The sequence below is a fragment of the Monodelphis domestica genome, chromosome 8, assembly GCF_027887165.1.
Source record: "Monodelphis domestica isolate mMonDom1 chromosome 8, mMonDom1.pri, whole genome shotgun sequence".
Classification (NCBI taxonomy): Eukaryota; Metazoa; Chordata; class Mammalia; order Didelphimorphia; family Didelphidae; genus Monodelphis; species Monodelphis domestica.
The window spans coordinates 56,686,332-56,701,745 of NC_077234.1; the positions used below are offsets into that span (position 1 = coordinate 56,686,332).

Genomic DNA, 15,414 nt, shown 5'->3' on the forward strand with positions numbered 1-15,414 from the left:
TCGCCAACAAGTTGGCACTGTCCTACAGAAATGAAGTTAAGGGTCTCACTAACATGAGACCCACAGGGAGCGTGGTACTTATTCCATGGATTGGTATGAGCAAACTCCCAAGAAAACCTTGAGGCACTCCCAGGACTTCTGGAAAGCAAAATCGCATGAGGAGCTATGAGGAGCTAACTGCTATATGGTGGTTAAAATAATACTATGAAAACTATTTTTTTAATTTGCTACTTTAACATTGTTTACTTTCATTTTCTGGAACATAGGCTTGTGAGAAACAAAATTTTAAAGGTTACATATTTTTATTAAATGGAAGAAAATAGACACATTTCTACATATATAATATCTTTATTAAATACATTTTGTCAGGGGAAATATCCTCAAGTGTCATAATTTATATAAATTTAATAACAATATAGTGGCTAAATTCAGAGGGGGGAATTGAAAATGTGATTTAAATTATCTTATTGAAGGGTGAGAACATTGTTTAAATCTATACATTGGAATATCCTAGTCACAATAGAAAATGAAGGCAAAATATCTTTTTTGTAATGATATGTTCCATTAAGATTCTACATTCAGGTCACTTTATTACAAATATTCCTTCCCAAAGAAATGGATGTGCTTTGTTTTCCCTGACAACTATTCATATACTTATCAGTCGTAAATACAGAAGAGGAAATTCAGTCTACTTATTCCCTGTGATATAAGTGATAGAGCTTTTGTTACATGGCACCAGCATCAGTTAGACGGTGGAAACTTTGGAATTTTAAGTGATAGCAACCAACCATGAAAATGGATTGGCTAAAACCCTAATCTACTCCTATTCATAGAATTTCAAGAGATGTAAGGGATCTTAGAAGTCATCTTATCCAACTGATACCTGACAGATACTGGCAGTAACTATCCATTCCCAATCTGAAGGAAACGTGGGATCAGAGATATAGAGAGTCAGAAGGGATCCAGAGGTCACCGTGTTTAATATTCTCATCTTAAAGATGAGAAATTGAAGGTTCATATTAGTCAAGCAATTTAGCCAAGGTCCCCAAAGTGGTAAACAGCAGAATTGGGATTTGAAACCAGACTCTGACTCCATATATAGCTCTTTTTGTCACTGTACCCTGTTGTTGCCTCTCCAGCTATGAAAAAACATGAAAATATATTATCCACCAAATATTATCCTTATTCATTTTTACAGAGAGAATATTGTTTATTGATTCCTAAGTGGGCTGTAACCAGTGCAAGATGAGGTCAACGTATCTAGCTATATGCTAGCTGAGGTCTGGCCACAAAGAGAGCCCATAAAGAAAGAGACAGGAGGTGACCAATTGTGAGTTTAAATGAAAGAATTCCTAAAATGTTCATATGCCAGAAGTCCAAAAATTGAACATTGCTGGACACAAAGTAAATACTTGTTGATTGATTAGACAAATTCTCTTACAGGATTTTCAGAACTTTAAATATTTTAAATGTTTTTGCCCAATATACACTCTATAAATGATATCTTGCTAAATTTGAGTATGCCATATGCTTAATGCCACATTATCATACTACTAAATGTAAAAGTATTAGCACGAGTCTCAGTTAAGTTCTCAGTAGAAAGCTATAGCTATTTAAACAAGAGAGCAAAATATTGAGTTTATTTAAGAGTGTGTTCTCATATAAAAGGTTTAATATTAATGAGCAATATTTGTCACTTCCAAATTTAGACAATATAGAAATTTACAGGAGGCTAGTTTGTGGCCCATGTTACATATTTGAAAGAAAAAATAAAAAGGATGAATTATAGAGCATGACTTTAAATACATTAGTGATTAAAATTAAATAACAAAAAAAAAAACACATTTCCTCAGCAGGTCCTGAAATAATATTATTGAGTTAGTTGATCTTTTTTACATCACAAAAGAAAACAAACCAGTCATGATTTAATGGTATTTTAGGGAAAAGAAATAATTCAATGACAAAATCTGAGTGTGGTAATGAACACTTTCTACCACCAGAATTAATTACTAAATTAATCATATTCTCTGAAAAGGCTGACAAGTTCTAACTAGTATAAACAAGATACTAAATATTAATGAATATATAACCATTGTGCATACAAATAATCTCTGGTTTTATACCCACTAAACTTCAGAATTCTGTAAACTGTGAGGCATTCAATGTGTTGAACGTGGCAGAATATTAATTACATATTTCACTATTTTATTTTGTTCAGGCCTTTCCCCATTAAGCATGCAAACACCGTCATAACCATCTTTGGCTTCACTTCTACCAAGTCATCCGGTAGGGCATATATCCGTGCACCAATCTTTCGAGCAACCGAAATGGCATATCTTGAAAAGACAAGAAAAACATCTCATTTTCTGGTCCTTATTGTATATTGTAATAAGTAATAAAATATGTTGTTAAATAGGAATAAATTTCAGAAGGCTGTGGATCACAAGCCCTATTTTCTCCAAATTGTATCAAAAAAATTTGTTACAAATAAAGTATGTTTTCCTACTAGAATGCTCCAAAATCCAAATGAGAGCTTATTTGCAATAAACCGTCAGCACTTACTTAGCATTATTCAGCTTGTCTTCATGGGACAAGTCATCTCTTCTGACCATTTCTTTACGAATTGCGTTTGGTGCAATGGCATCTATTAAATCTAATACAGGTAAACTCGTGCTAATGGATTTATCCTAAAAAACAATTAGTAAAGATTCATAAATGTTACTATTTAAATATTAATCATTAGAAATGCCTCTTTTGACTACCTAAATGAAGGCAGTTCCACACTTCTCTTTAGTGGCCCTCTAGTCAATCCTCCAATATACCTAACTTTAGCAAATCATTTCAACGATTCCCTTTGGGGGCCACACTAATACCATGGTTCTTTGGATTGATTATAATGGCACTACTATTAAGAAATAGAATTAGAGGGCTATTTATAAAGCACTGGCTAAAATAACTATAGAACAGTGTGAACAATATCTCAAAAGGTCAACTAATAATATATAATTGTTCACATTTAGATAGTCCCTCTGCAATTAAAGAAGGCTTTCCTCACAATAATTTTGGGATATAGGGAGTTCAAGTATTAATATGCCTATTTAAGGAAACTTAAAGTCAGAGAGGTTCAGTCACTTGCCCAGGGTCTCACAGCTAAATATCAGATTAAGACTCCAAATTTCTAGCTACGAGGCTCATGGTCTCTACCTGAGACTTAAGGAAATTCTATAAATCAATGACATTTCATCCTTTAGACTGTTGATTCTTAAGTCTATGCTTAATGTTTCTCTGGAAAAGACCAAGCATTAGATCAGGTAAACAGGAGAGAGGAAAAAGAACAAATGGCTGGACTGTAGACAGGAGCCAAATATATGTATCAGACAGTCAACAAGGACCTACTATGTGCCAGATATTGTGCTAAACCCTGGGAATACAAAGAAAGGTTAAAAAAAAAGATCTTCCTCTTAAGGAGCTCACTGTCTAGGTGGGATATAAGGGGGTTAATATGTAAAAATAGGATATACACAGGTTACACTGGAGGTTATACTCAGGGGAAGGGCGCAAAGATTAGGGAGGACTTGGAAAAGGATTTTTGTAATGTGAGCTTTTAGCTGAAACTTGAAGTTAGGCAGCAGAGATACAGAAGAAGAGAGTTACAGGCTGTAAAAATGCCTGCAGTCAAGAGATGGAGTATGGGGTATGAGGAATAGTAAGGAGGACAGTGTCCCTGGATCACAGAGTACATGGCGATCAAGAAGACCGGAGAGGTAGGAAGGGGCCAGGTTGTAAAGTGCTTTGAAAGCCAAACAGAAGATTTTTCTATTGGATCCTAGAGGCAATAGAGAGACACTGGAGTTGACTGAACGGGGGACAGGTTTGATGAGGTAACACTGGCTCTTCAGGAAAATAGGTTTCATATTTGAATTGAAGGAGGACGAGTGGGGAGAGGCAAGGCAGAGAGACCAACAGGTAGACTATTACAGCGGTCCAGGGAAGTGAGAAGTGCTTGCTTCAAGATGGTGGTAGTTTCAGGGGAGTCAATAGGAGAAATATTATGGAGGTAGACATGACAGAACTTGGAAAGTGAATATGGGAAAAGATTGAAGAAATGAGGTGTTAGGTTGCAGGTCCACATGACCAGGAGGATGATTCTCCACAATAGTAACAAGTTAGGTAGGAAAAGAGAGCTCTGGGAACTGAAAGATAAGGAGTTCAGTTTGGGATATATTCAGTTCAAGACATCTATGAGTCATTCAGTTTGATATGTTTGAATATCAGTTGTATATATGAGACTGGGATTAAGGAAGAAGTCAGGGCCGGACAAATAGGTCTGAGAATCATCTGCATAGAGATGCTCATTGAATCCATGGGAGCGAATGAGATCATCAAGTGAAATAGTATATAGAGAGAATAGAACAGGACCTAGGAAAGAGCCTTGGGGCACCTCCATGGTTATCAGGTGTGATCTGGAAGAAGATCCAGTAAATGAGACTAACATGGAGTCAGACAGCTAGGAGAACTAGAAGAGAGCAGCAGCATAAAATCTAGAGCAAAGGGCTGTTAAGTGACTCAGTGGATACAGCCAAGCCTAGAGTCAGGAGGACCTGGGTTCAAATGTGACCTCAGATACTCAGATACAGAGCTTTGTGGCCCTGGGCAAGCCACTTAACCCCATTTGCCTAGCCCTTGACACTCTTCTCTCTTAGTGTTGTTACTAGAACAGAAAGAAAGGGTTTAAAAAAACAAAGTAGAAAGGAGTATCCAGGAGAAGATGACGGTGAATAGGTCAAATACCACAGAAAAGTCAAGAGACATGAGGATTGTGAAAAAGCCAGCAGATTTGACCAGTAAGAAGGAAGCAGTTTCAACTGAATGAAGTCAAACTGCACAAAGGTAAGAAAAGAGTGGGAGGAAAGGAAGTGGAGGCATCAATTGTAGAAAGTGTTCTTATGGAGTTTAGCCACAAAAGGAAGAAAAAATAGAGGAAAATAGTTAGCAGGAATAGATGAATCAAATGAGCATTTTGAGGGTGGAGGAGATTTGAATGTGTTTGCAGATAGTAGGGAAGCAGGCAGTAGATGGGACAGAATGTAGATTAGTGAGAAAATGAGTATGAAGGGGGTAATTTTCTAGGAAAAGGTGCTAGGGGTGGGCAGCAAACCACACAAGGCAGAGGGAAGGTAAAAATGTGGAATCACAAAAACAGAGACCTAGGCATTGGCCATGCTTATCAGGTACTAGAATACTCACCTTAGCATGCAGAAGATACTAGGAGTCAAGTGGAAGAGAGAAGAAATACATGAATGCATCTACGTATGAGAACAGACTCAGAAACAGTAAGGAATGACACTTATGTTCACTAACCCTGTTGCCTATTGATTTTTAAAGGAACACATGACAAATATTCCACATTTTCTAGTCTAGGCCTATTCATTTCTCTACATAGTTTTGTCTTAGACATTCCTCTCATCCCCTTGGCTTTAATTCTGATCTTTATGCAAATAATTTCTAATTATAAATCTCCAGGCCTGATATCTCTCCAGACAGACAGTCCTACATTTCCAATGGTCTTATAGACATTTCATCAAGATACTTATCACTTCAAATTCAACAAGTTTAAAACTGACCTCAGTGCTTTCCCTTAAAACTAGCTTTACCTCCTGGTGTCCCTATTTAGAAGCAGATATCAGATATGATGGTATCACCAATAAGTCTCCCATTCCAGAAACCCTGAGTTATCTTTGCCTTTTATACATGTGATGAATGCCTTATAGTCTTTAAAAATTCATGTTAATGGTTCCTTGCCAATACAGCAAGAGTTCTCCAATGGAGTATCCCAAAGATCTGTACTTGGCCCTGTGCTGTTTAACATTTTTGTCAATGACTTGGATGAAGGCACACAGATGGTATCTTCTCAGACTTGCAGAAGACACAAGGCTGAGAGAGATGGCTAATGAAGCAGATGACAAAGTCAAGATCCAAAATCTTGAAAGACTAGAACTAAACCTAAAAAAAAAATTCAACAGAAATAAATTAAAAACTTTAAAGGCTGAAGTGGCATGGTTACAAATATCTTCTGAATAATATCTGGATTTTAGTGGACTAAAAGATCAATGAGGCAACAGAGTGAGGTAGCAGTTCAAAAATCTAGGGCCATCTTGGGCTGCTTTAAGAAAGTCACAGCTTTCAGGAATATAGAAGTGATAGTTCTGTTCTCTGCAATCATCATTTCCCTCCTAGAGTACTGTGTTCACTTCTGAGCACTGCAATTTAAGAAGCATATTTATTTAGCTTAAGAATATTCAGAACTCAACCAAGATGGTGAAGGACCTTCAGTCCATGCCCTAAGAGGAGTGGTTGAAGGAAATGGAGATGTTTAGACTGCAGAACAGAAAAGGTGCAGAGAATGGGGTGAGGGGAGGGAATCAGTAAAGTTGTCTTCAAGTACTTAGAAGGGCTGTCAAGAGGATGAGGGATTAGGCATATTTTACTTAGCCCCAGAAAGCTGAGCCAGGAATAATGGAAAAAAGTCTGAAGGTAAATTTAGGCTTGATGTCAGGAGAAACTTCTTAACAATTAGAGATGTCTCAAAGTGAAATGGGCTACCTCAAAAGGCAGTTCAGCCTCCTTGGAAGTCTTCAGAGGAAAAGGCCAGATAACCAGGTCAGGTATGTTAGATGGGGATGCCTTTCATGGACAGGTTAGATTAGATGGTAAATGAGGTCGCTTCCAACTAGGCAAGCACTGTGTTAAACTCCCCATTGATTACAGATTAAAATCCAAATGCCTTCATCTGGCATTCAAGACCAAATACAATCTGGCCCCAACCAAAACCTTTCTAGCCCTATTTCTCACTATTCCTTGTCATGAACTATCCAATGTAGCCAAACTATCCTATTTGCTTTACCCCAAATAAAACTTGATAGAATCCACATTTCTGTAAGAATTGTTCCAACAACCTTGGAGGGCTATCTACCTCTCCTCTTGCCAAAAATCCTATTCAACCTTCAAAGATGAAATTATATCTTACCTATTCTATTCTGACCACCCTAACAGTAAACAATCTCTTGGTCCTCTGAACTGCTGAAAAATGTGTTACTCATACTATAAATTTTGTACTTACCTTTTATAGACACTGGTTCTGTCAAAATTACCTTTTCATATGACTCTATCCTTTCTCTATTACCAAACTATAAGGAGCTGGAGAAAAAGAACCGTGTCTCATATTTCTTTGTATTCCTCCCCGGAAGCAAAGTGACTTCCATATCATATAGGCACTCCATAAATATTGATTGATTGGCATCAGGATATTTCACTGCTTCCTAGCTTTGTATTTGAAGTAAATACATAAACCCAACTGTACTATGATGCTGGGTGACCACGGCAAGTTACTAACTTCTTATGGCTTCAGTTTCCTCACATGTAAAAGTAAGTTAGGAAAGGTGATGCACCTTCCTGCCCTAAAATGTTATGATTTTTATTCATGTCTTTATAACTGTTAATGTTGTGAATTAATTATTACTCTTTGCAAAGATGAGAGGGTAATAAACAAGTTAGATATTCTTGGGGAAACTAAATGTTATGTTCATTTCTTTTTGCATATTTGTTCCCCCCAATAGAAAAACCCAGTCCCTGGCTCATTGTTCTGCTTCCATGATTGTAGTATATATTTTTTTACCTGTCTTTGCCAAGAGCAGATAAGAGTGGGTTTCAGAATATCCTTTCTCCTTTCCCTTAACCGCCATATCTGAATGATTTTCACCTGTGATGCTCAGAGTTTAAGAAATACTAAATCACTTCCTCCCCATCCTTTCTCCTTTAAATTACTTTTTTATTATGATGTTTTCCCCCAAATGCAAGTTGACTGAAGGTTTTCCATATATTATAATGGAAACACAAACACAATGCAGATGAAATAGCAAAGTAGGTTAGATGACTCACTGTAGGTGTACAAGCAAACATGCTTAGATTCTGACTTGAGCATGCATTCAAAAACAACAAAAATCTGAAATGCATTAAAATTAGTGGGAATGTATATGATATACTACATTGTGAATGCTTTATGGTTTGCTGATTAAAAGTGCTTGTAAGTGAATGCTAAGGACCATTATAAATTAGATGACAAGATTTTTTTTCCTACCCGTTTTCTCAATCCCACTTCAATCTGGCTGGTTCTGTTATGCCTTGGAAATGATGTCAGTACAGTTCTGAAACTGCTGTCAGGGAGCACAAAGCATTATAGGTCCTACATAAGCAATGGTTATTTTTTATTTACTGCTTTATTTCTCATAAGGACAAAGTTATGTTTGGCTTTTTGCTGATTTTCCTTTTCTCATAAAATAGACTTGCCTAATGTGACACCATTCAATTGTGTCAATATGGTTGCTGAGACAACTAGCTAAACAGTTAAGAAATGGAAATATTTAGGATTTTTTTTCTCTATACAATACCAAATAACTAGCTTTATCATTATCATCATTGTTGTTATTGTAACTGAACTTGCTTATATAGCCTTACACTAAATCTGAGATATATGGCATATTGTCCATATTTCTCATTTGAGGTTAAGTTTAATTTCTTTGAAATGTTTTCATATCAGTCTCACATTTACCTTGAAGCTGGAAATTGAAGTTTTTTTATTTGCATCTGCAAGAGTTTGATTCACCCATTTAATAATGATTTCATCATTTACTTTTTCACCTTCTCCAAGATCTGATAGTACATTCAGTGTATACCTACAATAGAAAAAAATACTGAAATGTAATATACACTTTTGAATTGCTGACATAAATATTTATTCTCTAACAGAATAATCCAGTTCTAAAGAAATCTGTTATTCATTTTCAGTTTGCTAATTACATTTTAACAAAGTCCACTAATCAGAAGCTAGAGATATATTTTTTCAAAGGTTCACAATCTGCACTGGGAAATGTCTTTGTGAAATTAATCACTGAATTTTGTTTCTATTTCATAAGTGGAACAAGCCTATTTTTTATAAATTGTGGTTTACATTACATGGTATTTATCAACAAGAAGCCAAATTTTAGAATGAGTATTTTCTGTTCTGAATCTCCTCTCTACTTAATACAATTCCAAAACAACTATAAAATGTAATCTAAGTGACTGATTGAAAGGACAATTCGTGGTTGGTATATTTAACTCTTAGTTATCCTTACCTTCTCATCAGCTGCCATATCAATGCCAGGGTAAGAGTTGAATTCCCTTCATGTAAGTCCTGCCCAGCAATCCCCACCAGGGAAAATTTGGCCTTATTCTTTCCAAGTTCCACTGCATAGTTACAATTTTCAAGCTGGAAATATAAGTATAAGCCTTACCATAAAGATAAAAGACAAATATCCATTAAAATTCTGCCAGTCTAGTATAGTTAGTCATCTGAAGCATCTCCTAGCATCTTATGTAATTTATACTGCTTCTGCTTATACCTCAAATTGAGGACTTTAAGAATTAAATATCATAAAGTGATTTAAATTCTACAAATAAATATGCAAGAATATAATATTATGAATTCTCTCTCATTTCCAGTAGTCTTTATGGATAAATATACCCTGTTTAAAAGACATTTATGCTCCAGAAGCCCAAATGTACAGAATTTTAAAAGCAAAGGAACAGATGCCCAATTTTTAGAGACTCATAGTGTTCTGGCTATAGCACTTCCTCTTTAGTGGGAGGATAGGCAGTGGATACAATTTAATTTTACAATTTAAAATGAGAGTTGCTTTCTAAAAGCCTGCAGAAATCTACTAATTTAAAATGGAAATAAATACATGGGAATTTGCTTTTTAGCCAAATTGACTTCAATATGTGAGGGGAGTAAAAGAGAAGAGTTTGGGAGGAGAGAGGAAGGAGGGAAATAACTCCAAGGCTGCAATCTTGGAGCCTAGGAAGATGGCAGTAACAGCAACAGTGACAGGCAAGTTGGGAAAGAATGTTAGTTTGAGGGAAAAGGTTAATTCCTTTTTTGAAATATTTGGTTTTAATAAAATGCTCAACTGAATACAATGTTAAGGTATATAGAGATATCAATCAAAAAAAGGATTAAATTTGGAATCATGTCATTCTTATAAATAGTAACTAAGGCCAAGAAAGTAGATGAATTCTCTTATTAGATTGTCCCTCTTGGCCTTAAAGAATAGCCACACTTATTGATCATAAATAAGAAAAATATTCAAAGGAGAAATAAAATGAATAGTCAGAAAGGCATGTGAATATAGTGTCCTGGAATTAGGGAAAGAATGATAACCAAGAGTTTTAAGAAAACCACTATCTCTAATGGTTTGGACAGAAGTAAAAAAGATAGTTGAAAGAATTGAACAAAGTTACAGAGTTCCAAAATAGCAAATTTAAAAGAAATGGTAAAGTAAGAGTGGATCAGCATGTAACAGTTTATAAAATATCTAATTTTCCATTCCCTTTTAATTATCTTCCAATAAGAACTAAGTATTGGTGCAAATACCACAGTTCTTTGTTTACAAGTACCCAGAAAAATACAAAACTAATTTTGTTGTATTGCTATCCTTTGAATAGCTATGACTGTTTTATATTTTATTAATATTTTGTATTTATTTCTTTCATTTACTCCATTAAAAGAGGTTTGCTTGAGTGAAAGAAGCAGGAATAAGCAGAGAACACTATACACAGTAACAGCAATACTGTGGAATGATCAAGTGCAATAGACGGCTATTTTCAGTCATACAATGATCCAGGACAATTCTGAGGGACTTATAACAAAGAATGCTTTCCATCTCCAGAGAAAGAAGTATTGGAGTCAGAATGCAGATGAAAGCACATGAGTTTTTAATTGTTTAGTTGGGTTTATGTTTTGGGGGTTTGGTTTTATAAGGTTGCTGACTTACAAAAAAATGAATGATTTGGAAATATGTTTTGCATGATAATACATGTTATAATCCAGATGGTATCACTTACCAACATCGGGAAGGGGAAAGGAAGGAAGGGAGGGAGGGAAAAAAGTTCAATCATATAGCTTAGGAAAACTTGGAAATTTTTTGTTACATTTAATTGGTAAATATATATATATTATATACATATATATTTAAAACTAAAAAGAGTTGATTGCCATTCCCCAAACCTGCCTTTAACTTTCCTTTTGCTCAAACAATTCTCTCTATCTTCAATATCCTTTTCCTCTTCCCCTGCCATTCCTAGCTGATAGAAATATTTATACTCTTCAATGGCTAGCTCAAACCCTGCTTTCTCCTGTGACTCTATATACTAGAAGTTCTTTATTCTTCCTCTGATCTCCTTTAGCTCATTATAAGACATACAATATACTGCCTCATAGTATAATTTGAGTGAATGTCTTATTTTTCAAAATAAATTATAAAGTCCTTAAAGGCAAGAATTATATTGTTATCTTCTTTACATTACTCATAACATCTCTACCAGTATTTTACATACATACACATATAGCACACATTTTGTACAGGCACTCAGAATATTTATTGAATGAATATCACCTAAAAAGCTTAGGTGAGCAGGTTCAGAATTTGAGGGCCAGATTAATAAGGAAAGAAACATATTAAGGGTTTAGATTTCTGTTTCACCACAAATTGGAGAAGAATAAAATGATCATTTATTATGCTTGGTTTGAGGTACTAATATCTTTCCAAAACTATATTAAACACAAATAGGAAATAAAGCCAATTGCCTCAAGAAATGCTTGTTTGAATCACACTCCCTGTGGGGAGATTACTCACTCCTAAAACCTGTGAATCTCTGAATTCTTTGGGAGAGATCAGTACAATGACAACTAGGCTAAGGAACAACAACAGGTACATAACTTTCAATTACCTTTTTCATGTTACCTCCAAGTGCAGGATAAGGAGGTTTATTGACATGGCTCCACTCCACTGGTACCCGAGTCATTTCATACAGCTGAAAGATCACTAAAGCATCAGCCAGGTCACTAGGAACAATATGAATAAACAGGAAATGTTTATATTCAAGTTCAAAATCCATTTTAAAGTGGGCTTCATCTATAACCAAACATTACTGTAACCGGGGTTTCCAGCACATGGAATATTATAGGAATATCACACTAACTCCACAGAATTGCTCACAGCTGTTCACTCAATCTGAGTAAAAGATTTCAGGAACCCAAAACTCTTAAAAGTACAAATAGTACCTTAATGGCTCTGTAATCTCATCAGGATGAGTATGCCCTCCAAGAGTTCAGATGGTAATCTAGCCACTACTCAACCTACACAATACTTTTTCATGTCCCCCCTATAAATCCTCAACAGAGGATCATTTATCCAGTGTCTTGGAGATCTCCATCTATGTGCTTAACATTTCATCGGTGACTTCAAAGGAGTTTTACTGATGAGCTCAGAGAATGTTCATCAATGTGGTCAATTCTCAATTTTCTATACAAAGAAATAAATTCTATACTCAATTGCATTTATCTAAAATAATTACTTGGAGATATATCATTTCCCCTACTATTTCTTCAATTATTTTGCTTAAATTAATATTAAAGGATGTTAATTAAACAATTAATTTAAATATTCATTCACATCAACAATTTGGGCATATTTGTTCAGTCTTGCATTCTTAATAGAGCTCTCTAGTGAATACAAGTCTAAATTACATGTATGGCATTACATGTCCATGTCATAACAGTATACATATGTCTATATCAATAAAATGCATAAAAGCAATTCAATAAATATCAGTAGGTCTACATAATAATGGAACATCAATAATAGAACATAAATAATATCAGTAGGTCTACATAGTAATAGAACATAAATAAGATCAGTAGGTCTACATAGTAATAGAACATAAATAATATCAGTAGGTCTACATAGTAATAGAACATCAATAAGATCAGTAGGTCTACATAGTAATAGAACATAAATAATATCAGTAGGTCTACATAGTAATAGAACATCAATAAGATCAGTAGGTCTACATAGTAATAGAACATAAATAAGATCAGTAGGTCTACATAGTAATAGAACATCAATAAGATCAGTAGGTCTACATAGTAGTAGAACATAAATAAGATCAGTAGGTCTACATAGTAATAGAACATCAATAAGATCAGTAGGTCTACATAGTAATAGAACATCAATAAGATCAGTAGGTCTACATAGTAATAGAACATCAATAAGATCAGTAGGTCTACATAGTAATAGAACATCAATAAGATCAGTAGGTCTACATAGTAATAGAACATCAATAAGATCAGTAGGTCTACATAGTAATAGAACATCAATAAGATCAGTAGGTCTACATAGTAATAGAACATCAATAAGATCAGTAGGTCTACATAGTAATAGAACATCAATAAGATCAGTAGGTCTACATAGTAATAGAACATCAATAAGATCAGTAGGTCTACATAGTAATAGAACATCAATAAGATCAGTAGGTCTACATAGTAATAGAACATCAATAAGATCAGTCTGGACTGAGCACAGTCCTGCCTCCCTAAGCCTGCACTCATGGCAGGTCGAGGCTGGCAGGCACAGTTACAGCTCTCTGGGGGGATTCTTGGGGCCCCAAGGGTTTCTACAGCAGAAGGTCGAGACAGGAAAAGCACTGCCTCGTGACTTCAGTCTTTCCCCAGCCTATCATTTAAAACTAGCTGTCAGCTTACAGTAGACTAATTCTTCTTCCCTTGAAATGTCCATCTCTGAACCATTGTCTGGTTCAGTCTTTGAAAAACTGCTAGGTAATCTCTTCTTAAAAGGAATTTTTTTTAAAATCCTTACCTTCCATCTTAGAGTCAGTACTGTATATTGGTTTCAAGACAGAAGAGACATAAGGGCTATGCAATGGGGGATAAAAGTGACAGGCAGCTAGGAAGTGTCTGAGTCCAGATTTGAACCCAGGAGCTCCTGTCTCTAGCTTTGACTCTTTCAATTGACTGAACCCCCTGGTGGCCCCTTAAGTGTTTTCTTTTGCACTGAAGTAAGTAGCCATCAGTCTTTTACATTTCATCATGGAGACCAAGTAAGTTTACTTCTTTAGGCAATAACTGGTTGTGACTAATTATCCTGGGGGTCTGGATAGTCTATAAATGAATAAGTTTCCCATTCTCTCTCCAACAAAGAATGAAGTTGTTTTCTCCAGATCTGCCTCATGAAGACCAAGATTTCTTAGGAAGCCTGTCTCCTCGACTGAGACCTTGACAACAAACTCAGGCATTATACCAGGGCTTGTTTCTGCAGTCACTCTTCTGAACCCAAGCTGCCACGTGATAAGCTCTTTTCACTTTTCCTCTAACGTTTAAGTGTCTATACTTCCCCCAAAACACAAGTCAATATGTAGACATACATGGTTGTCATTCAGATCTTCGCAAATGTGGTACAAATTTGGCACCATCATCCCAGTGGAATTGGTATTCATGTACCAGACATGTCATATGTTGTCTCCAGAGAGATGTCTATTCTGAACTCCGAGTCCCTAAAATGTTCAGGAATGTGCAATTGTATCGGTTATATTGCGGGTAGAAAAGTATAGTACTACCACCTGTTTTGGAAAAGTGCTTTCAAAGTCTATGCCTTCTTAGGAACGAATGACTTCTGGCATGAAGTCCATACACGGCATATATTTGTCCCACAATGTTAGCAACTCTGGAAGCTCTTTGGTTCATGGTTGGGTGTACCTGTGCAGATTATGTGGAATGACCAGTAACTACCAGAATGTGACCTACAGACTTACTATTTCCTTTAAGAGATAGGAAATCAATTTAGTTCTGTCAACAAGCATTGGTTAAGTATCTGTCATGAGCCAGGCCTTGTGCTAAGCCACGAGTATGCAAAGAAAGGCAAAAGACATTCTCTGCCCTTGAGAAGGCCATCATCTAATGAGGGAGACAGCGTGGAAACCACAGAATAGACAAACAAGGGAAGCCTGAAGGGAGAGATGAGGTGGGAGAGGATTCCAGACATGGAAAACAGCCGGTGAAAATGTGTGGAGCTAAGAGATGGAGTGTCTTGTTTGAGGAAAGGCCAAGAGGCCAGTGCCATTGAATTGAGGAGTAAATGGGGGAGGTGGCAAGAAGACTGGAAAGGTAGTGCAGCTAAGTTATGAATGGTTTTGAATGCCAAATGAGGGAGTTTACATTTGTTCCTGCTTGGCAAAAAGAAGCCACCAGAGTTAACTGAGAAGAGGTGAGACATAGTCAAACATCCTTTAGAAAAATCACTTTAACTTATAATTATGTATTATAATTATAACTTATAATGAATGGTATCCACCTCCAGAGAAAGAACTGTTGGAACCATCTTTCACATCAGCGGATCTTTGGTTTTATTTTGGGTTTTGGTTATGTATGAGTCTGCTCTCAAAGCAATGACCAATATGGAAGTGTTTTGCATGACAATTAAAAAAGAAAAAAGAAAAGAAAACATCACTTTAGGCTATAAA

General features: G+C 35.8%; 1 protein-coding gene across 4 annotated transcripts in view; it reads right to left on the reverse strand.

Annotated features, from left to right (window-relative positions):
* Positions 1 to 334: 334 nt before the first annotated feature.
* The window catches only part of PLS1 (plastin 1), a 147,696-nt gene continuing 132,616 nt past the window's right edge, over positions 335 to 15,414 (reverse strand). For 3 of the 4 annotated variants that reach the window (XM_056807957.1, XM_056807956.1, XM_056807958.1), the window contains 5 exons: positions 11,827 to 11,941; positions 9,174 to 9,307; positions 8,609 to 8,732; positions 2,563 to 2,687; positions 335 to 2,336 (listed from right to left, as the gene is read on the reverse strand). In XM_056807957.1, the coding sequence (XP_056663935.1) occupies positions 2,201 to 2,336; positions 2,563 to 2,687; positions 8,609 to 8,732; positions 9,174 to 9,307; positions 11,827 to 11,941 (634 nt within the window). In that variant the 3' untranslated portion in view covers positions 335 to 2,200. Of the gene's footprint in view, positions 2,337 to 2,562; positions 2,688 to 8,137; positions 8,214 to 8,608; positions 8,733 to 9,173; positions 9,308 to 11,826; positions 11,942 to 15,414 lie in introns of those variants that run through there. The other variant, XM_056807959.1, reaches the window with a different exon arrangement.